General features: G+C 45.5%; 1 protein-coding gene across 6 annotated transcripts in view; it reads right to left on the bottom strand.

Annotated features, from left to right (window-relative positions):
* Positions 1–1032: 1032 nt before the first annotated feature.
* Positions 1033–24592, bottom strand: part of LOC110495403 (immunoglobulin-like domain-containing receptor 2) — a 46611-nt gene continuing 23051 nt past the window's right edge. The window contains exons 3-11 of one of the 6 annotated variants that reach the window (XM_036951578.1): positions 23902–24021; positions 17086–17148; positions 9226–9372; positions 8412–8585; positions 8037–8165; positions 6491–6728; positions 5175–6066; positions 4671–4708; positions 1033–3337 (exon numbers count right to left, since the gene is read on the bottom strand). In XM_036951578.1, the coding sequence (XP_036807473.1) occupies positions 4676–4708; positions 5175–6066; positions 6491–6728; positions 8037–8165; positions 8412–8585; positions 9226–9372; positions 17086–17148; positions 23902–24021 (1796 nt within the window). In that variant the 3' untranslated portion in view covers positions 1033–3337; positions 4671–4675. Of the gene's footprint in view, positions 4709–5174; positions 6067–6490; positions 6729–8036; positions 8166–8411; positions 8586–9225; positions 9373–17085; positions 17149–23901; positions 24022–24592 lie in introns of those variants that run through there. The other 5 variants (XM_036951577.1, XM_036951576.1, XM_036951580.1 and 2 more) reach the window with 5 other exon arrangements.

The raw sequence follows: 24592 nt of genomic DNA, 5'->3' as shown, positions 1-24592 counted from the left end.
GTGGATCTAGGAATTCCTTAACAGATTGTTTCTCTCCCATGAGCACACCCACTCTACTCTGCACCTGCCCAGCTTTACCACTGCTGGTTTTCTGCTATTGTATTCTCATCCACAGAGGATGACAGCAGCTACTCTATCTTTCCTACTCAGTACTCAGTTGTATCCTGTCCCTGGGTTTCCAATATGGACCAGATGTTATTATTTGTAATGGAAATAAAACCTCCGAAGCGGTTTGACTTCTTGGACCAGTTTCCCGGAACCAGTTTGGGCTTAGTCATAGACTAAAAGCATGCTGCTTCTGTGTCCAGGAACCAGACCCCTTGTGTGCTACTGGTGTAACTGACAGAGTTGTTGTTATCTATCTGACATAGTTGTTATGATCTATCTGACATAGTTGTTATCTAGCTGACAGAGTTGTTGTTATCTGACAGAGTTGTTGTTATCTAGCTGACATAGTTGTTATCTAGCTGACATAGTTGTTGTTATCTAGCTGACATAGTTGTTGTTATCTAGCTGACATAGTTGTTATCTAGCTGACATAGTTGTTATCTAGCTGACATATTTGTTGTTATCCTCTCATAGAAGTGATGTCATCACTCCCCTCAGGCTAGCGTGTGTGTAAGCTCTGAGACTCTCAGGCCTAGGAAGGACTTGCTCAACCACATTCCTCACATACAACCCTGAGCTGAGTGGTCAGCCCCTCCCCAACCTCCCAAGCCACATCATGAGTCGCCGGGCGGAAAACAGCCAGCGCCTCAGACACAACAGAGGACATGTGTATCAGAAAACAGAACAATTAACTGACCCACTTATATCAAGACTTTCTAGAGCATTCATATAGTCTTCATAAGAACTACATTGTTGATTCACAAATAGTTTATAAAACATACCACAGTTTACAAGTCTACAATGATTTATAAGACATACTTTACTACAGTGATTTATAAGACATACTTTACTACCATAAAGACATAACACCTGAAGGATGACAAAATGTCCTTATAAACTGAATGAAGGACAGTGGAGAAGATGTGTAGATTAAGTAGACTTTATTGAATGAGATTGAAGCTGCCTGGTCAACAGTATTTGAGGTAAAGGCTGTGGTTAAACTGCGTCTCTGGAGGTAAATAATAAATAATAGTTAATTAGGCATTAGTTTGTAACGGACGGTAAGTGTTATTGCAAAAAGCCCCAGTTATGGTATAAGTTACTATAACAAGGTGACCTAAAGGAGAAATACAACTTCAGTGTTTATTTATTTTACCTTTATTTAACCAGGCAAGTCAGTTAAGAACACATTCTTATTTTCAATGACGGCCTAGGAACAGTGGGTTAACTGCCTGTTCAGGGGCAGAACGACAGATTTGTACCTTGTCAGCTCGGGGATTTGAACTTGCAACCTTTCGGTTACTAGTCCAACACTCTAACCGCTAGGCTACCCTGCCGCCGTTTAGTGTTCACCAACATGCACTTTCCAAGATACTGTGTGTGTGTGTGTGTGTGTGTGTGTGTGTGTGTGTGATTACCAGATCTCTTAGAGTAACAGTCAGTTGGTGATGATCATAAATAGACAAAGCCATTGTTGCCTGTCGCCTATGACTTCAACTCAGTGAAACAACCGTCTCATTGACAGACAGGGAGCTGGGCTGTGAAACAACCGTCTCATTGACAGACAGATAAATGGAACACAGGAACACGATGACGTAGAACAAGCATAGAAAGAAAATAACATAGAAAAGCACAAAAGCTATGAGCAATAACTACACTGAAAGAAGTGGAAAAAAACGACACTAAACATGAACAATTGTAACGAATCCTTCTACAAGGCGCGAGAAAGAGCTGTGGTAAGTTGACAGCCAGTATATTTGCATGAAGGTCAGTAAATGTGTGTGTGTGTGTGTGTGTGTGTGTGTGTAAGTGCTAATGAGTGGAGATAAAGTTGTGTGTTTAGCAGTTTACACAACAATGATAAGAAAACTAAACACACCTTGGTTATCTTATCTTAAACACACACAGACATACCCACAAGTGCTTTCAGTTACACTTGCACAATCATTTACTGCATTGTAATCACAACATGATTTAACACAGAGACAGGCAGAGTTGATAAACTATGTATAAAACTATTATAAACCAAATACAGTCTTCGAAGGATAGATGGCACATAATCACAACCCAGTACATTTACGTCATCTAGCAGACGCTCTTATCCAGAGCAACTTACAGGAGCGATTAGGGTTAAGTGCCTTGCTCAAGGGCACATCAACACATTTCTTTTCACCCTAGGCGGCTCGAGGATTTGAACCACCAACCTTTCGCTCTTAACCGCTAGGCTACCTGCCGTCCCTAAAGTTCCAGTTTCTCTCCCCGGCTCTGTTAGTAGTACCCTCTAGTCCAAACTTACTGGGTATAACCCACATTGTATCATTACATTAAACACAATGATTAAGAAACACTGTGTCCTCTATCCACAGAGTCAAGGCCAAGCAAGGCCAACAGGTGCTTTACACTGAAAAACACAATGGTATGGGGGATCCAGACCATTCACACAACAGAATCCAAACGTTGTCTCAACGGCGGCCTTCGACCGTGACTGGGCAGTGGTGGTGCAGGCTGTGGCAGAAACTCCAGAGTGACATCATCATTCAGCGACTTCACAGAGAGAGCGTTGCACTGTGTAGAGGTGGCAGTGACAGAAACTCCGGAATGACATCGTCATTCAGTGTGTGTTGTTAGTGAGAGAGGAGAATAGAATGGAGAGGGAGATGGAGAAACTATTCACTCTCACACACAAAAGAGCAGACAGGAATAAGCACCATACTTCGTCTCACACACACACACAGTGCTATTTGTCCTGTGCATCCAGAGGTCTTTGTCACAGCTCTGAACAGTACTCTTCTTCTTAGGTCATGGTGATTGATGTGTATCTAAAGTCTGATCAGACCCTCCCACGTCCTGTGCCATGGTCAGTCCAGTGGTTGTACTGCCTGTCACTCAGAGGTAGCCATTCCCTCTGCTGGTCACTGACCTCTCCATGGGGTTCTCTGCTTGCCTAGTGTGCTCTGAGAACCTCTCTCCTCCCCAGTGTGGGGTGATGGGGGAGTAGAGGATGATCCCCTGTGTGGGGTGATGGGGGGGTAGAGGATGATCCCCTGTGTGGGGTGATGGGGGGGGGTAGAGGATTATCCCCAGTGTGGGGTGATGGGGGGGTAGAGGATGATCCCCTGTGTGGGGTGATGGGGGGGGGTAGAGGATTATCCCCAGTGTCTTTCCCAGAGTCTGTATGTGTCCTCTCCAGGCATCAAACTATGAGAGAGTCTCTGCTAAGAAGAGTGCTCTGTTAAAAGAAAACAGCAAGAGAGCTTCACGTTAGTCACGTGTGTGCAGAGTGATGGAAGCTGTGCTTTGTGCTCATTTGGCCCAGTGTAATGGTGAAAATACCCCGCTCGTCTCAGCCAAGCTCTGTCAGTTAGTTGGGAGAGGAGTAGCAAGCCAAGCTCTGTCAGTTAGTTGGGAGAGGAGCAGCAAGCCAAGCGCTGTCAGTTAGTTGGGAGAGGAGAAGCAAGCCCAGCTCTGTCAGTTAGTTGGGAGAGGAGCAGCAAGCCCAGCTCTGTCAGTTAGTTGGGAGAGGAGCAGCAAGCCAAGCTCTGTCAGTTAGTTGGGAGAGGGGCAGCAAGCCCAGCTCTGTCAGTTAGTTGGGAGAGTAGCAGCAAGCCCAGCTCTGTCAGTTAGTTGGGAGAGGAGCAGCAAGCCAAGCTCTGTCAGTTAGTTGGGAGAGGAGCAGCAAGCCAAGCTCTGTCAGTTAGTTGGGAGAGGGGCAGCAAGCCAAGCTCTGTCAGTTAGTTGGGAGAGGAGCAGCAAGCCAAGCTCTGTCAGTTAGTTGGGAGAGGGGCAGCAAGCCAAGCTCTGTCAGTTAGTTGGGAGAGGAGCAGCAAGCCAAGCTCTGTCAGTTAGTTGGGAGAGGAGAAGCAAGCCCAGCTCTGTCAGTTAGTTGGGAGAGGGGCAGTAAGCCAAGCTCTGTCAGTTAGTTGGGAGAGGAGCAGCAAGCCCAGCTCTGTCAGTTAGTTGGGAGAGGAGCAGCAAGCCCAGCTCTGTCAGTTAGTTGGGAGAGGAGAAGCAAGCAGGCAGAATAAGAAGGATAAGTGACGTCAGGTTCTGGGGTCACATTGGGGGCACAAAGGTTACAAAGAGATTTGACCTGGCTCTGCCATTTCAACTGAGGTAAAAAAAAAAAAACTGTTAGAAGGCTGAACACAACGCTGGCATTAGCCAAGTAGTAGTAGTGGTAGTAGTAGTAGTAGTAGTAGTAGTGGTGGTAGTAGTAGTAGTTGTAGTAGTAGTAGTGCTAGTCAATATGTTAAGTTGAACAAATGTGATATCTAATCACCTGTGCCTTTTAATTGTAACTGATTGCAGACAAATGGAGTTAGATCCATAAAAGTCCATATAAACACAGTTGTAAACCATTAGATTAGAAAAACAAACCCAGGGAATAAGAAACCCCCCCCAAAAAAATAGCAGAAAGGAACGCTATAAAAGGTAAGCAAAGTGGTTCAGGTTCAGATCTTGACGATAGTTTTCCAGCTTTTCTTATTATGGTCTGATTCTGCTTATCTCTCTGGCTAAAGAGGCACAGGTGCAATGACTTCTAAAACAGATTCCTTTCTCACCTGAGTCACAGTATATCTGTTAAGGTGAGCCTCCATACCTGAGAAAGATGGGCATAAGCTTATCTCTTGTCTTACCTTAAAGGGATACTTGGGGATTTTGGCAATGAAGCCCTTTATCTACTTCCCCAGTCAGATTAACTCATGGATACCAATTTTATGTCTCTGCATTCAGTAGTTTTTCAAACCAATGCTAACTAGCGTTGCTAGCAGTTACCATAGACGTCCAGTCATTGTGCTAACGTTAGTTAGCATCTTCCTTCAAACTGTACGCAGAGACATAAAAACAGTATCCACAGGTTAATCTTACTCTGGGGAAGTAGATAAAGGGATTAATTGACAAAATCCTGAAGTATCCCTTTAAGCAGTCTTAGCTACAGTACTGTATGAGCATAAGGATATCTTTGCCCTAAATCAGTAGTCTCAACTATAGTACAGTATCTCTTCAGTGTATTTCTACTGTGGATGAAGTGAACCCATACTGGGTGTACCCTAAATGTAGCTCACCACTTTCCGGGGCTTATCCCGCTCCTCTCCGCTCTCCTGCTGTAGGGTATGGGCGTGGCTATGGGTGGAGCCTCCGTTGGAGGGGCGGGAAGAATGGGTGGAGGGGCGAGGGGAGGGGGAGGGGCGCTCAGCGGCTCTGAACCGCTCTAACGCAGTCTGGCAGTACGGGGGTAGAGAGTCTTCTCCCCGTGAGTCTAATACCAACTCCACCTCCCTGTTGCTAGGACAACGGCCATGGTGACGCTCACCGCCACTGCCGCTGCTCTTCTTAGAGCCCTTAGAACCCTTAGAGGGTGTGTCTGAGGGCGTGTCCTCTTCGCTGCGCCCCCCTCCCCTGCCCCTATCACCTCCACTGTCACTGGCCCCACCCCGTCTGGTCTTGCGCTCCAAAAGAGTGCTCAGGAGTTCGTCATCGTAGTCCCGCCCCCGGGGGCTCTGGCGAGGAGGGGGAGGAGGGGCGGGGGGTTTAGGGGGGCGCTGCTCCAGCTCGTTGTCCCACGTGCCCCGTCTCTTCTTGGGCGAGGGTGGCGGACTGCGTTGTCGGTTTCCCTGACGATCTCCATGGCAATCCTCTTGGCGATCTCGTTCTCGCCAAGTCTCTGCACGGTCATCGCAATCTCTGTTGTCACGGTAACCACGTTTCGTCGTCTTGTCCCGGTAAGAAGGCGGACAGTATTCCCGATCTCGATCCCTATCCCGGTCACCTTCTCGTTCCCGCAGCTCCAGTCTCTCGTACTCCTGGTCGGTGTCTCTGATGTCCCTGACGGTGAGCTCCTCCCTGGGGCCTCTCTGTCTGTAGCACTGGGAAAACTCCTCCAGCTCATCCAGAGAGCCTGACTTCCCACCCAGGAGGAAGGCCTTACGCTGCAGGTGCTCCGAACGAGGGTTCCACCTGGACATAACATCTCATTAGGAACTTAGAACATGCAGAACACACACACACACACACACACACACACACACAACCCCTATGAAGACACACACACACACACAACCCCTATGAAGACACACACACACACACACACAACCCCTATGAAGACACACACACACACACACACAACCCCTATGAAGACACACACACACACACACACACACACACACACACACACACACACACACACACACGAAGACACACACACACAACCCCTATGAAGACACACACACACAACCCCTATGAAGACACACACACACAACCCCTATGAAGACACACACACACAACCCCTATGAAGACACACACACAACCCCCACTCCCCTCCACACACACACAACCCCCACTCCCCTCCACACACAGTCAGTCTAAAGGTGTTTCTGGCGACCTGCTGTTATTATCATGATGATGGTCCTCCTCAATGCTGCGGTTGCGGCGGTGCTGGTAGCGTGTGGGGCGACGGGTCTGAGAGGAGGACGAGGGATGATGGAGGTCAGGGATGTCTTCAAGGTCACGGTCGTGGTCAGGGATGGCTGGCAGGGCCTTCTTCTGTATCTGGCGGTAAGACTGACGGAAACCCCCTGTATCCACCTCATGGAGAGAACTGAGCTCTGAGATACTGCAGGCTGAGGAAGAGGAGAGGGAAGGGGGAGGAGAGAGGAGGGGTGGAGACATGAGTACGTTTCTGTATTTATGATACTATGAATCACAGTTTTAGTATCACAGTGACTAAGATAAGATGCCAGGTGAATGAAGAATCCAGTGGACATGCACATAACATAGAGAGAGAGGAAGTCCTAGATGAAAAACCTCTGAAACAAACAGACACATTACAATAGGTCTTCTTTTACAGACTGTCTTTGACACACAAGGCCAACACATCCAATCGGAGAAAGAAAACAATTACCAGCAGTTGATGAGGATTGGAGGAAATCGAGGAATGAATCATTAGATGAGGATCAACAAGGTGGTGATGTACGGATAGTGTGAGACTGGCTCACAAAACGAGGAAGAATCAGGTGTGTTGTCTTTATGAAGTAGGAATAATCAGGTGTGTTGTCTTTATGAAGTTGCAGGAATCAGGTGTGTTGTCTTTATGAAGTAGGAAGAATCAGGTGTGTTGTCTTTATGAAGTAGGAAGAATCAGGTGTGTTGTCTTTATGAAGTAGGAAGAATCAGGTGTGTTGTCTTTATGAAGTAGGAAGAATCAGGTGTGTTGTCTTTATGAAGTAGGATGAATCAGGTGTGTTGTCTTTATGAAGTAGGAGGAATCAGGTGTGTTGTCTTTATGAAGTAGGATGAATCAGGTGTGTTGTCTTTATGAAGTAGGAATAATCAGGTGTGTTGTCTTTATGAAGTAGGAGGAATCAGGTGAGTTGTCTTTATGAAGTAGGATGAATCAGGTGTGTTGTCTTTATGAAGTAGGAGGAATCAGGTGTGTTGTCTTTATGAGTTCAAGTCAAACACATTTTTATTGGTCACATATTTAGCAGATGTTATTGCGGGTGTAGCGAAATGCTTGTGCAGTTGCAGGAGAAGAGAGAAGAGGAGCACTGTTGAAGCTAGGATTTCAGAGAGTAGTGTGTAGGCAGAGGTTATTTCAGAGAGTAGTGTGTAGGCAGAGGTTATTTCAGAATGGATTTCATGCAGATTATAGCTAGAGTATAAAAAGCATGTTGACTCTGTCCTACACAGGGGTTGTCTGTCTGTAGGGCTTACAACCATGAGTCAGGTTGATTTCAGAGTGGATTTGATTTCACAGAGGATGTCAGAGTGTAGTACATTATAAGTCCTGCTGAGTCTACACAGGGTAGGGTAACTATCTGTCTGTCTGTAGGGCTTACAGTCATGACACATGCAGAAGTGGATTTCAGACAGAGTAGAGTATAGGGTGTATAGAGTCTACTGTCTGTTTGTCTGTCTGTCGGGCTTACAGTCGTGGCTCTGGGCCTTGGCCGGGTGGAAAAGAGCCAGCTGTTTCTCTACGTGCTGCAACACCTTCAGAGAGTCCTGATCCAGAGAGGACTGATCCAGAGTAGACTGCAGCCGGTACACAGGCCGCACTGAGACGTATATGAGACAACAAACACTTGTCAGGCAGGAGAGGAGAGACAGGCCTCACTACGACAAACTGTTGGGCTCTGTATGAGCTTTCCACACGTTCAACAAGGTGAAGAAATGGCTGTTCAACTATACCAGTATGTTTCTTATATTGCAGCTTTAAATTAAGTTACAAATCAAAAGGCAGTTTGTTAGATAACGTTTAAAACATCAGAACATCAATAGACAACACCAGACCCAGTACCCACCTCCAGCTGCACTGCTCTCTGACACAGAGGGGGGAGCGGACATCATCGTGGTGTCCACCAGGGAGGGGGGAGCGATGGGGACCATGGCCGGGACCCCAGGTACGTAGTAGGGTGGATAGACAGCGATCTGGGGGGACGAAGCCCTGCTCCTCAACCCCTTTCCTGCCTCGTACACTACATGGAGAGAGGACAGAGAGATAGAAGACACAGAAAGGACTGAAGGATGAACATTCATCACTTCAGGTATTCCAGACTCCACAGGTAATACTGGAGGTGGAACATTCATCACTTCAGGTATTCCAGACTCCACATGTAATACTGGAGGTGGAACATTCATCACTTCAGGTATTCCAGACTCCACAGGTAATACTGGAGGTGGAACATTCATCACTTCAGGTATTCCAGACTCCACAGGTAATACTTCAGGTATTCCAGACTCCACATGTAATACTGGAGGTGGAACATTCATCACTTCAGGTATTCCAGACTCCACAGGTAATACTGGAGGTGGAACATTCATCACTTCAGATATTTCAGACTCCACATGTAATACTTCAGGTATTCCAGACTCCACAGGTAATACGTCAGGTATTCCAGACTACACAGGTAATACTTCAGGTATTCCACACTCCACAGGTGCTCTGGGAATTCTACAGTAGTAGACATTATATCCACTAAAAAGGTGGTAGTGGATTGGTAGGATGAGTGACATTCAGTATGATATGCTACAATAACTGTAGTATGCTACAATATTAGTTTACTACAACAGTTGATCTAACGTGGTATGATCTCCAGTGGAAGCAGCAGGACTTACAGTGTCGTGGGCAGCAGCAGGTCTCAGGGCAGCACCAACAGGACACATAACAGCAGCAGGAGTGAGGACAGCACTGGCACCAACACACACCAAACAGCAAAATGAACAGGATAATACCCAGGGCTACCGAGCCCACAAAGGCCCATTCTGGAAGAGAGAGAGAGATGAAAGTTACATTTCAAAAACATTCTAGAGTAGGAAGTGGTATTTGTTTTTGCTTGGAAGAGTATTCCCTCGCACTCTCCACACACACACACACACACACATCCTCTCAACTTTTCAGGAAGTCTGGTCAGGGGACTAGGCTACAGGCAGGAAAGGGAAAGAGTGTTTCCTGTTACAGTATGTCATGCAGAGAGTACATTGTTGATACTGATCTAATCGACTACCATCATTATGACAGAATGATGACTACACACAGAGACATATATTTATATTCTATATTCTACACACAGAGACATATATTTATATTCTATATACTACACACAGAGACATATATTTATATTCTATATACTACACATAGAGACATATATTTATATTCTATATACTACACACAGAGACATATATTTATATTCTATATTCTACACACAGAGACATATATTTATATTCTATATACTACACACAGAGACATATATTTATATTCTATATACTACACATAGAGACACATATTTGTATTCTATATACTACACACAGAGACATATATTTATATTCTATATACTACACACAGAGACATATATTTGTATTCTATATACTACACACAGAGACATATATTTGTATTCTATATACTACACACAGAGACATATATTTGTATTCTATATACTACACACAGAGACATATATTTGTATTCTATATACTACACACAGAGACATATATTTGTATTCTATATACTACACACAGAGACATATATTTGTATTCTATATACTACACACAGAGACATATATTTGTATTCTATATACTACACACAGACATATATTTGTATTCTATATACTACACACAGAGACATATATTTGTATTCTATATACTACACACAGAGACATGTTTGTATTCTCTCTAATACACAGAGACAAACAATGCATTCGGAATGTATTTAAACCCCTTCCATTTTCCCACATTTTGTTTTTACATTACAGCCTTGTTCTAAAATCGATTAAATCATTTTGTTCCTCATCAATCTACACACAACACCCCATTATGACAAAGTGAAAACAGTTTTTCAGAAATTTTAGCAAATGTATTCAAATTAAAAAAGTAGAACCTTATTTACATAGGTATTCAGACCCTTTTCTATGAGACTCTAAATTGAGCTCAGGTCCATCCTGTTTCCATCCTTTAGATGTCTCTACATGTCAACCAAGCCAAGAGGTCGAAGGAAGTAGAGCTCCGAGGCAAGATTGTGTCGAGGCACAGATCTGGGGAAGGGTACTAAAAATGTCTGCAGTATTGAAGGTCCCCAAGAACACAGTGGCCTCCATCATTCTTAAATGGAAGAAGTTTGGAACCACCAAGACTCTTCCTAGAGCTGGCCGCCCGGCCAAACTGAGCAAACGTGGGAGAAGGGCCTGGTTGAGTGGTCAGACAGAAGCCACTCCTCACAATAAGGCACATGACAGCCCACTTGGAGTTTGCCAAAAGGCACCAAAAGGTCTCTCAGACCATGAGAAACAAGATTCTCTGGTCTGATGAAACCAAATCGAAATCTTTGTCGTGAATGCCAAGCGTCACATCTGGAGGAAACCTGGCACCATCCCTATGGTGAAGCATGGTGGTGGCGGCATCATTCTGTGGGGATGTTTTTCAGCGGCAGGGACTGGGAGACTAGTCAGGATCGAGGGAAATATGAACAGAGCAAAGTACAGAGAGGTCCTTGATGAAAACCTACTCCAGAGTGCTCAGGAGTTGAACCCGATCGAACATCTCTGGAGAGACCTGAAAATAGCTTTGCAGCGACGCTCCCCATCAAACCTGACAGAGCTTGAGAGGATCTGCAGAGAAAAATGGGAGAAACTCCCCAAATACAGGTGTGCCAAGCTTTCAGCATCATACCCAAGAAGACTCGAGGCTGTAATCACTGCCAAAGGTGCTTAAACAAAGTACTGAGTAAAGGGTCTGAATACTTGTGATATTTCAGATTTTTTAAAATAAATTTGTACAAATATTCTACAAACCTGTTTTTGCTTTGTCATTATGGGGTTTTGTGTGTAGATTGATGAGGGGAAAAAACTATTTAATCAATTTTAAAATAAGACATAACAAAATGTGGGAAAAGTCAAGGGTTCTGAATACTTTCCAAATGCCCTGAATATTAATATTTTACCTACTACAAACACAAACACTACAGTACGATGTGGGAGCTGCTAAACACAAACACTACAGTACGATGTGGGAGCTGCTAAACACAAACACTACAGTACGATGTGGGATCTGCTAAACACAAACACTACAGTACGATGTGGGAGCTGCTAAACACAAACACTACAGTACGATGTGGGAGCTGCTAAACACAAACACTACAGTACGATGTGGGATCTGCTAAACACAAACACTACAGTACGATGTGGGAGCTGCTAAACACAAACACTACAGTACGATGTGGGAGCTGCTAAACACAAACACTACAGTACGATGTGGGAGCTGCTAAACACAAACACTACAGTACGATGTGGGAGCTGCTAAACACAAACACTACAGTACGATGTGGGAGCTGCTAAACACAAACACTACAGTACGATGTGGGAGCTGCTAAACACAAACACAAACACTACAGTACGATGTGGGAGCTGCTAAACACAAACACTACAGTACGATGTGGGAGCTGCTAAACACAAACACTACAGTACGATACGATGTGGGAGCTGCTAAACACAAACACTACAGTACGATGTGGGAGCTGCTAAACACAAACACTACAGTACGATGTGGGAGCTGCTAAACACAAACACTACAGTACGATGTGGGAGCTGCTAAACACAAACACTACAGTACGATGTGGGATCTGCTAAACACAAACACTACAGTACGATGTGGGAGCTGCTAAACACAAACACTACAGTACGATGTGGGAGCTGCTAAACACAAACACTACAGTACGATGTGGGAGCTGCTAAACACAAACACTACAGTACGATGTGGGAGCTGCTAAACAAAAACATTACAGTATGATGTGGGAGCTGCTAAACAAAAACATTACAGTATGATGTGGGAGCTGCTAAACACAAACACTACAGTACGATGTGGGAGCTGCTAAACACAAACACTACAGTACGATGTGGGAGCTGCTAAACAAAAACATTACAGTATGATGTGGGAGCTGCTAAACAAAAACATTACAGTATGATGTGGGAGCTGCTGTTGAGAAGAACACGTACTAGTGCAACATCAACATTTGAAATGAGAGTGAATGAGTCATCACTGAATAAGCCATTTCCATCTCACCATACCCAAATCTGTCAACAACCTCCAAGATGAGGAAACATCTGAATTTGGGGAATGTGACAGAAGACAATATCAACTCCCTTCTCTCTGACTCCCATGATGTGCCGTTCAGCCATCCTGTAAACATCATTACTCCGTAATGTCCCGTTCAACCATCCTGTAAACATCATTACTCCATAATGTCCAGTTCAACCATCCTGTAAACATCATTACTCCATAATGTCCCGTTCAACCATCCTGTAAACATCATTACTTCATAATGTCCAGTTCAACCATCCTGTAAACATCATTACTCTGTAATGTCCAGTTCACCATCCTGTAAACATCATTACTCCATAATGTCCAGTTCAACCATCCTGTAAACATCATTACTCCATAATGTCCAGTTCAACCATCCTGTAAACATCATTACTCTGTAATGTCCAGTTCAACCATCCTGTAAACATCATTACTCCATAATGTCCCGTTCAACCATCCTGTAAACATCATTACTCCATAATGTCCCGTTCAACCATCCTGTAAACATCATTACTCTGTAATGTCCAGTTCACCATCCTGTAAACATCATTACTCCATAATGTCCAGTTCAGCCATCCTGTAAACATCATTACTCCGTAATGTCCAGTTCAACCATCCTGTAAACATCATTACTCCATAATGTCCAGTTCAACCATCCTGTAAACATCATTACTCCATAATGTCCTGTTCAACCATCCTGTAAACATCATTACCACGTAATGTCCCGTTCAACCATCCTGTAAACATCATTACTCCGTAATGTCCAGTTCAACCATCCTGTAAACATCATTACTCCATAATGTCCTGTTCAACCATCCTGTAAACATCATTATCACGTAATGTCCCGTTCAACCATCCTCTAAACATCATTACTCCGTAATGTCCAGTTCAACCATCCTGTAAACATCATTACTCCGTAATGTCCAGTTCAACCATCCTGTAAACATCATTACTCCGTAATGTCCAGTTCAACCATCCTGTAAACATCATTACTCCGTAATGTCCAGTTCAACCATCCTGTAAACATCATTATTCCGTAATGTCCTGTTCAACCATCCTGTAAACATCATTACTCCGTAATGTCCAGTTCAACCATCCTGTAAACCCTGTAAACATCATTACTCCATAATGTCCTGTTCAACCATCCTGTAAACATCATTACTCCGTAATGTCCAGTTCAACCATCCTGTAAACATCATTACTCCGTAATGTCCCGTTCAACCATCCTGTAAACATCATTACTCCGTAATGTCCAGTTCAACCATCCTGTAAACCCTGTAAACATCATTACTCCATAATGTCCAGTTCAACCATCCTGTAAACATTATTACTCCGTAATGTCCAGTTCAACCATCCTGTAAACATCATTACTCCATAATGTCCAGTTCAACCACCCTGTACACATCATTACTCCATAATGTCCTGTTCAACCATCCTGTAAACATCATTACTCCATAATGTCCAGTTCAACCATCCTGTAAACCCGGTAAACATCATTACTCCATAATGTCCTGTTCAACCATCCTGTAAACATCATTACTCCATAATGTCCAGTTCAACCATCCTGTAAACATCATTACTCCATAATGTCCAGTTCAACCATCCTGTAAACATCATTACTCTGTAATGTCCAGTTCAACCATCCTGTAAACCCTGTAAACATCATTACTCCATAATGTCCAGTTCAACCATCCTGTAAACATCATTACTCCATAATGTCCAGTTCAACCATCCTGTAAACATCATTACTCCATAATGTCCAGTTCAACCATCCTGTAAACATCATTACTCCATAATGTCCAGTTCAACCATCCTGTAAACATCATTACTCCATAATGTCCAGTTCAACCATCCTGTAAACATCATTACTCCATAATGTCCAGTTCAACCATCCTGTAAACATCATTACTCCATAATGTCCCGTTCAACCATCCTGTAAACATCATTACTCCATAATGTCCAGTTCAACCATCCTGTAAACATCATTACTCCATAATGTCCAGTTCAACCATCCTGTAAACATCATTACTCCATAATGTCCTGTTCAACCATCCTGTAAACATCATTACTCCATAATGTCCCGTTCAACCATCCTGTAAACATCATTACTCCATAATGTCCAGTTCAACCATCCTGTAAACATCATTACTCCATAATGTCCAGTTCAACCATCCTGTAAACATCATTACTCCATAATGTCCAGTTCAACCATCCTGTAAACATCATTACTCCATAATGTCCTGTTCAACCATCCTGTAAACATCATTACTCCATAATGTCCTGTTCAACCATCCTGTAAACATCATTACTCCATAATGTCCTGTTCAACCATCCTGTAAACCCTGTAAACATCATTACTCCGTAATGTCCCGTTCAACCATCCTGTAAACATCATTACTCTGTAATGTCCAGTTCAACCACCCTGTAAACATCATTACTCCGTAATGTCCCGTTCAACCATCCTGTAAACATCATTACTCCGTAATGTCCAGTTCAACCATCCTGTAAACATCATTACTCCATAATGTCCAGTTCAACCATCCTGTAAACATCATTACTCCGTAATGTCCAGTTCAACCATCCTGTAAACATCATTACTCCATAATGTCCCGTTCAACCATCCTGTAAACATCATTACTCCGTAATGTCCAGTTCAACCATCCTGTAAACATCATTACTCCATAATGTCCAGTTCAACCATCCTGTAAACATCATTACTCCATAATGTCCCGTTCAACCATCCTGTAAACATCATTACTCCATAATGTCCAGTTCAACCATCCTGTAAACATCATTACTCCATAATGTCCAGTTCAACCATCCTGTAAACCCTGTAAACATCATTACTCCATAATGTCCAGTTCAACCATCCTGTAAACATCATTACTCCATAATGTCCAGTTCAACCATCCTGTAAACATCATTACTCCGTAATGTCCAGTTCAACCATCCTGTAAACCCTGTAAACATCATTACTCCATAATGTCCAGTTCAACCATCCTGTAAACATCATTACTCCATAATGTCCCGTTCAACCATCCTGTAAACATCATTACTTCATAATGTCCAGTTCAACCATCCTGTAAACATCATTACTCCATAATGTCCTGTTCAACCATCCTGTAAACATCATTACCACGTAATGTCCCGTTCAACCATCCTGTAAACATCATTACTCCATAATGTCCATTTCAACCATCCTGTAAATCCTGTAAACATCATTACTCCATAATGTCCAGTTCAACCATCCTGTAAACATCATTACTCCATAATGTCCAGTTCAACCATCCTGTAAACATCATTACTCCATAATGTCCAGTTCAACCATCCTGTAAACATCATTACTCCATAATGTCCAGTTCAACCATCCTGTAAACATCATTACTCCATAATGTCCTGTTCAACCATCCTGTAAACATCATTACTCCATAATGTCCAGTTCAACCATCCTGTAAACATCATTACTCTGTAATGTCCAGTTCAACCATCCTGTAAACATCATTACTCTGTAATGTCCAGTTCAACCATCCTGTAAACTCTCTCACTATCATTATGTTACTCACAATAACAATCCCTAATGATGGACTTCCTTTGGGCTGGGTCAGACACCACAAGTCTCTCTCTTTCTTCCTATCTCTCTGGTCTGTCTCTCTCTGGTCTGTCTCTCTCTCTTTCTTCCTATCTCTCTGGTCTGTCTCTCTCTGGTCTGTCTCTCTCTCTTTCTTCCTATCTCTCTGATCTCGCTCTCTCTGGTCTGTCTCTCTCTCTTCCTATCTCTCTGGTCTGTCTCTCTCTGGTCTGTCTCTCTCTCTTTCTTCCTATCTCTCTGATCTCGCTCTCTCTGGTCTGTCTCTCTCTCTTCCTATCTCTCTGGTCTGTCTCTCTCTCTTCCTATCTCTCTGGTCTGTCTCTCTCTCTTTCTTCCTATCTCTCTGGTCTCGCTCTCTCTGGTCTGTCTCTCTCTCTTTCTTCCTATCTCTCTGGTCTCGCTCTCTCTGGTCTGTCTCTCTCTCTTTCTTCCTATCTCTCTGGTCTCGCTCTCTCTGGTCTGTCTCTCTCTCTTTCTTCCTATCTCTCTGGTCTCGCTCTCTCTGGTCTGTCTCTCTCTGTCTCTGGTCTGTCTCTATCTCTCTTTCTTCCTATCTCTCTGGTCTGTCTCTCTCTCTTTCTTCCTATCTCTCTGGTCTCACTCTCTCTGGTTTGTCTCTTTCTGTCTCTCTCGCTCTCTCTCTCTCATTGTTCAACAGTAAACTGACCATAATAATTTGTTTGATTTGTAATAAGATAACTGATTGGATTACTAAAGAACAACATGAGGCTGATTGGGCAGTGAAGAAGCAATAGTTTTGTGTTAATGAGTGAAAAGAAGAGACAGACAGACACAGGTGAGGAGGACATGCCCCTACCTACCTGGCATAATCTTCACATCAAAGTCAGGCAGGAGATCATCTGACACACCTGTACCTGTCTTACCTGGAGAGAGGAGAAGAGCAGAGGTGAAGGACAGGATAGGACAGAGCAGGGCAAGACAGGACAGAGGGCAGGAGAGGTCAGAAGACAGGGGAGTAGCAGGGTTAGGGTCAATTCCATTTCAATTCAGGACCAACATTCTTGTTCCACTTTTTTTTAAGTATTGAGGGGAATTGGAATTTCAGTTTACTTCTTGAATCGACTGAATTAAAAAAGGAATTGTCAGGGGTCATGGGAAAGGTCAGGGAGAATGAAGTACAGGAGGCAACAGCAGGCAGAGATTTGGACAATCGAAGAGCCAAGAAGGTGGACATGCCAGCAGACAGAGATTTGGAGAATATAAGAGTCATGAAGGTGGACATGCCAGCAGACAGAGATTTGGAAAATAGAGGAGCCAAGAAGGTGGACATGCCAGCCTGCAGAAATTTGGACAATATAAGAGTCATGAAGGTAGACATGCCAGCCTGCAGAATATGCCACTTTTAGTCTAAATGTGGTTGTCACTGATATGGTTTTGTTGAAAAGCAATGATGCAGAGAAATATGACTGTGTTTCCTTCACCCCACATGTCCTTGAAATACAGCCTGACTCAAACAGACTGACTGAACCTGGTGCTGCTTCACTTTATCTGCAGTGGATTGATTGGGGAGCTTCCAGTCAGTCTGTAGACAAATGAGTTGATGATATTACCAGTGGCATCACAGTGATGTCACAAATACACAGGCAGTGAACTCACTAACAGCAGCTCTGTGTTACAATAACAGGTTCTCTCTGTCTCTTACTGTTTCCCTCTCTGGTGATGTGAGTCACTAAAGTTACTTCATATTTCAACTTCATATACAACTCTGCAAAAAAAAAGGTTAGCCACGCTCATACAAATGTGTTATAATGTGGCACAGGCTGGTACGAGAGAGAGAGGGGGAGGGGTGGGGGTGGGGGGAGAGAAAATAAGAGAGAAAGGGGGGGGTATAGAGAGAGAGAGAGAGAGAGAGAGAGAGAGAGAGAGAGAGAGAGATAAATGGAGGATGGAGAGTGAGGGTGAGAGGGGAGAGAGGAATAGAGATAAATGGGGGATGGAGAGTGAGGGTGAGAGAGGGAAAGAGGAAGAGAGAGAAATGGGGGATTGAGAGTGAGGGTGAGAGAGGGAAAGAGGAAGAGAGAAATGGGGGATGGAGAGTGAGGGTGAGAGAGGGAAAGAGGAAGAGAGAGACATGGGGGATGGAGAGTGAGGGTGAGAGGGGAGAGAGGAATAGAGAGAAAGGGGGATGGAGAGAGAGATTAGGGAAGACCATTTACTTCCCCCCATAATGTGGTTGTTTGATCTTGGCAGTGTGTTGGAATGTTGTACAGTAACCATAGAGATACACATGTAAAATACACACAGGGAGTCCATTGTATCTTGGCTGCTACCATGCTGACACCAAGGTCCCTGTCACACTACTAGAAATGTAGCAGGTGAAGCAATACTTTTTAAAAGAAGGATACGAACCTGGAGTGTCGTAGAAAGGACTTCAATCCCCTCATGTTGATGTCAGACACAGAAGGTATTCAGAAGGTTATTAGTACTGTAATGCTGTAAGTGTGCTCAGCCTCCTATGAGAGCCTGTATTAACCTGACCTATACATCTTGACATGCTCCTACTATAGCTGCCTAGGTTGGACCCTGCCTGGGGTTGGACCCTGCCTGGGGTTGGACCCTGCCTGGGGTTGGACCCTGCCTAGGTTGGACCCTGCCTGGGGTTGGACCCTGACTGGGGTAGGACCCTGCCTGGGGTAGGACCCTGCCTGGGGTTGGACCCTGCCTGGGTTGGACCCTGCCTGGGGTAGGACCCTGCCTGGGGTAGGACCCTGCCTGGGGTTGGACCCTGCCTGGGGTAGGACCCTGCCTGGGGTTGGACCCTGCCTGGGTTGGACCCTGCCTGGGGTAGGACCCTGCCTGGGGTTGGACCCTGCCTGGGTTGGACCCTGCCTGGGTTGGACCCTGCCTGGGGTAGGACCCTGCCTGGGGTAGGACCCTGCCTGGGGTTGGACCCTGCCTGGGTTGGACCCTGCCTGGGTTGGACCCTGCCTGGGGTAGGACCCTGCCTGGGGTAGGACCCTGCCTGGGGTTGGACCCTGCCTGGGTTGGACCCTGCCTGGGTTGGACCCTGCCTGGGGTAGGACCCTGCCTGGGGTAGGACCCTGCCTGGGGTAGGACCCTGCCTGGGGTAGGACCCTGCCTGGGGTTGTACCCTGCCTGGGGTTGGACCCTGCCTGGGGTTGGACCCTGCCTGGGGTAGGACCCTGCCTGGGGTTGGACCCTGCCTGGGTTGGACCCTGCCTGGGTTGGACCCTGCCTGAGGGAATACAACCCTGTTCGTTTGTTGAAGTGTGTAGACCTATGTTTCTATTACCCCAAAGGAGCACAATGTTTCTCCTGTGGCCTCCAGTGGTTTGAAGCAGGGATCCTGATACCAACCTTGGCAATATGCTGCCCATATCTGTCTATTGTTCAGGCTGGTACAGGACAGACTGTCCTGTGTTGAGAAGTAGACTCTCTGTCCTGGCCTCCAGTGGTTTGAAGCAGGGATCCTGATACAGACCCGTGTCAGTACATTGTTCCTGTTCAGGCAAAACAACTTTCTCAGAGTGAGTTGTAAGTATCAGACAGACAGGAAGAGGGTTTAATGGTGTAGGAGCTCCAAGCCCTCCTGGACAGCCCGACTCTCTTTGACCACATCAAGAGCAGCTTAGCTGGATGTTCCTCCTGGAATTCCTCCCCTCACTGCTGGGTACTGGGCTAACTGGGTACTGGGCTAACTGGGTACTGGGCTAACTGGGTACTGGGCTAACTGGGTACTGGGCTAACGCACCGTTGCCTGACTGGCTGGTAGTCATTATGAAGCAGAGAGGAATTTAGAGGTTTTACTGTTTCACTCAGTCTGGACGTTTGTTCTTTCCATGACCTCTGACCCATGTGTTGACTATTAAAGTGGAGAAAACTGTTCCTGCCCCCTTCACAACCAGAGAACCTGACCTTACAAGCCTACAATACAACACACACTAACAAGCCTACAATACAACACACACTAACAAGCCTACAATACAACACACACTAACAAGCCTACAATACAACACACACTAACAAGCCTACAATACAACACACACTGACAAGCCTACAATACAACACACATTAACAAGCCTACAATACAACACACACTAACAAGCCTACAATACAACACACACTAACAAGCCTACAATACAACACACACTAACAAGACTACTGACCGACAGGAAAACCCGGTTGTTGCCGTGGGAATCCCGACAAGTGGCTCCTACTATACTAGGTCAATATGTGGGGTAACCCAATTTCTACTCAATGTAGTTCTGTGAGAGAAACTACACATCACAGAGGACATGGTCCCCTGACAGACCACTGTGGTTTAAAGGGAGGGTGTAGTTCTGTGAGAGAAACTACACATCACAGAGAACATGGTCCACTGACAGACCACTGTGGATTAAAGAGATGGTGTAGTTCTGTGAGAGCTACTACACGTAGCTGGGCTGTAGTGTGTTATAGAGACTCTGGACTTAGTGCTGAGTGGGTGGTTCTACTGGTTTGTAGTGTGTTATAGAGACTCTGGACTTAGTGCTGAGTGTGTGGTTCTACTGGTTTGTAGTGTGTTATAGAGACTCTGGACTTAGTGCTGAGTGGGTGGTTCTACTGGACTGTAGTGTGTTATAGAGACTCTGGACTTAGTGCTGAGTGGATGGTTCTACTGGACTGTAGTGTGTTATAGAGAGCCAGCCAGCCAAATAAAAGGTCTCTCTCTCTCTCAAGCAGCATGGCCCCGCAGAGCGTCACCATGGCGACGCTAGTTACCGCACTCAGGGATGTGAGGCCGCCATTGTTGAGCAACAACACATAAATATACATAAACACGCATGAATGCAGACATGTACACACACACACCAACACAGGATTCACTCAAACAGACACTTGCTTTTCATGCTAAGGAAGCAAGTTGTACCTTCCCAGCTAACAGACAGTATATCACACAGGAAAGGCATTAGCATTACAACACACTACACTGAGTGGGTACAGACTGACCTATCCCACTAGCCAACAGGCAGGATGTCAAGAAGACACCTCCCTAACAGTACTCAGTCCTGTATATCTCTACACTAGATGATGGGCCACTATTATCCCAACAGTACTCAGTCCTGTACATCTCTACACTAGATGATGGGCTACTATTGTCCCAACAGTACTCGGTCCTGTACATCTCTACACTAGATGATGGGATACTATTATCCCAACAGTACTCAGTCCTGTACATCTCTACACTAAATGATGGGCCACTATTGTTCTCATGATAGCTGCATTGTTCCCATTGATAGATGTTCCTTAGCTAACAACTAACGGAGCCTGGTTACATAACAGGAGTGACTACTGCCTAGCAACCTGGCACTAGGTCAGAGGCAGGGTGGTAGATGTCAGACTGGGAGAGATCAACCTGACAGCAGGTCAGAGGCAGGGTGGTAGATGTCAGACTGGGAGAGATCAACCTGACAGCAGGTCAGAGGCAGGGTGGTAGATGTCAGACTGGGAGAGATCAACCTGACAGCAGGTCAGAGGCAGGGGGGTAGATGACTGGGAGAGATCAACCTGACAGCAGGTCAGAGGCAGGGTGGTAGATGTCAGACTGGGAGAGATCAACCTGACAGCAGGTCAGAGGCAGGGTGGTAGATGTCAGACTGAGAGAGATCAACCTGACAGCAGGTCAGAGGCAGGGTGGTAGATGTCAGACTGGGAGAGATCAACCTGACAGCAGGTCAGAGGCAGGGTGGTAGATGTCAGACTGGGAGAGATCAACCTGACAGCAGGTCAGAGGCAGGGGGGTAGATGACTGGGAGAGATCAACCTGACAGCAGGTCAGAGGCAGGGTGGTAGATGTCAGACTGGGAGAGATCAACCTGACAGCAGGTCAGAGGCAGGGTGGTAGATGTCAGACTGGGAGAGATCAACCTGACAGCAGGTCAGAGGCAGGGTGGTAGATGTCAGACTGGGAGAGATCAACCTGACAGCAGGTCAGAGGCAGGGTGGTAGATGTCAGACTGGGAGAGATCAACCTGACAGCAGGTCAGAGGCAGGGTGGTAGATGTCAGACTGGGAGAGATCAACCTGACAGCAGGTCAGAGGCAGGGTGGTAGATGTCAGACTGGGAGAGATCAACCTGACAGCAGGTCAGAGGCAGGGTGGTAGATGACTGGGAGAGATCAACCTGACAGCAGGTCAGAGGCAGGGGGGTAGATGACTGGGAGAGATCAACCTGACAGCAGGTCAGAGGCAGGGTGGTAGATGTCAGACTGGGAGAGATCAACCTGACAGCAGGTCAGAGGCAGGGTGGTAGATGTCAGACTGGGAGAGATCAACCTGACAGCAGGTCAGAGGCAGGGTGGTAGATGTCAGACTGGGAGAGATCAACCTGACAGCAGGTCAGAGGCAGGGTGGTAGATGTCAGACTGGGAGAGATCAACCTGACAGCAGGTCAGAGGCAGGGTGGTAGATGTCAGACTGGGAGAGATCAACCTGACAGCAGGTCAGAGGCAGGGTGGTAGATGTCAGACTGGGAGAGATCAACCTGACAGCAGGTCAGAGGCAGGGTGGTAGATGACTGGGAGAGATCAACCTGACAGCAGGTCAGAGGCAGGGTGGTAGATGTCAGACTGGGAGAGATCAACCTGACAGCAGGTCAGAGGCAGGGTGGTAGATGTCAGACTGGGAGAGATCAACCTGACAGCAGGTCAGAGGCAGGGTGGTAGATGTCAGACTGGGAGAGATCAACCTGACAGCAGGTCAGAGGCAGGGTGGTAGATGACTGGGAGAGATCAACCTGACAGCAGGTCAGAGGCAGGGGGGTAGATGACTGGGAGAGATCAACCTGAAAGCAGGTCAGAGGCAGGGTGGTAGATGTCAGACTGGGAGAGATCAACCTGACAGCAGGTCAGAGGCAGGGTGGTAGATGTCAGACTGGGAGAGATCAACCTGACAGCAGGTCAGAGGCAGGGTGGTAGATGTCAGACTGGGAGAGATCAACCTGACAGCAGGTCAGAGGCAGGGTGGTAGATGTCAGACTGGGAGAGATCAACCTGACAGCAGGTCAGAGGCAGGGTGGTAGATGACTGGGAGAGTCTATATAGGTCTATATGAGGGGGTTTAAATAAGGTCTATATGAGGGGGTTTATATAACGTCTATATGAGGGGGTTTGTATAACGTCTATATGAGGGGGTTTGTATAACGTCTATATGAGGGGGTTTATATAAGGTCTATATGAGGGGGTTTATATAAGATCTATATGAGGGGGTTTATATAAGGTCTATATGAGGGGGTTTATATAAGATCTATATGAGGGGGTTTATATAAGATCTATATGAGGGGGTTTATATAACTGGATCAACTTGCATGTCAACTTGAATCATGTCGCCTGAGGGTAAATTAGAGAAATCATATTTAAATGGACTTGTATTTGCATATCCTTAATTCATGTCATAAATGTAAAGTATTGCATGAAGTGTTTTCCCTTCCTGTCTGGGTTGGCTTCACTTCCTGTGTAATTGTGGTTTTCTTCCTGAGGAGTGGGCCAGGGGGGAGAGGTAGGGAGGAGGGGGGTGAGGAGGGATGAGGGTAGGGGGGAGGAGGGGGGGGGGGGGTGGAGAAATGGAGGGTTGGAGGGAGGAGAGGGTAGGGCTGAGAAGGGGAGTTGAGGACTCACCCAACACCAGAAGCTCCACAGGGGCCTCATTCCTGCCCTCGAGGTCGTCAGAGATGATCACCTTACACAGGTAAACCCCACTGTCTCCCCACTGGAGCTCCCCGATACGCAGGTCAGCCTCTGGAGAGAGGGAGGGGGAGGAAGACAGAAGATATTAAAAGAAAAGAAGTATCACATCACTCTGTCAAACATCACTCTGTCAAACATCACTCTGTCAAACATCACTCTGTTAAACATCACTCTGTTAAACATCACTCTGTTAAACATCACTCTGTCAAACATCACTCTGTCAAACATCACTCTGTTAAACATCACTCTGTTAAACATCACTCTGTCAAACATCACTCTATCAAACATCACTCTGTTAAACATCATTCTGTTAAACATCACTCTGTTAAACATCACTCTGTTAAACATCACTCTGTTAAACACCACTTTGTCAAACATCACTCTGTCAAACATCACTCTGTTAAACATCACTCTGTTAAACATCACTCTGTCAAACATCACTCTGTTAAACATCACTCTGTCAAACATCACTCTGTCAAACATCACTCTGTTAAACATCACTCTGTTAAACATCACTCTGTTAAACACCACTTTGTCAAACATCACTCTGTCAAACATCACTCTGTTAAACATCACTCTGTTAAACATCACTCTGTTAAACATCACTCTGTCAAACATCACT

The sequence above is a fragment of the Oncorhynchus mykiss genome, chromosome 18 (assembly GCF_013265735.2).
Source record: "Oncorhynchus mykiss isolate Arlee chromosome 18, USDA_OmykA_1.1, whole genome shotgun sequence".
Taxonomy (NCBI): domain Eukaryota; kingdom Metazoa; phylum Chordata; class Actinopteri; order Salmoniformes; family Salmonidae; genus Oncorhynchus; species Oncorhynchus mykiss.
Note: the sequence above shows the minus strand (reverse complement) of the source record. Positions and strands in the feature narration are given on the sequence as shown.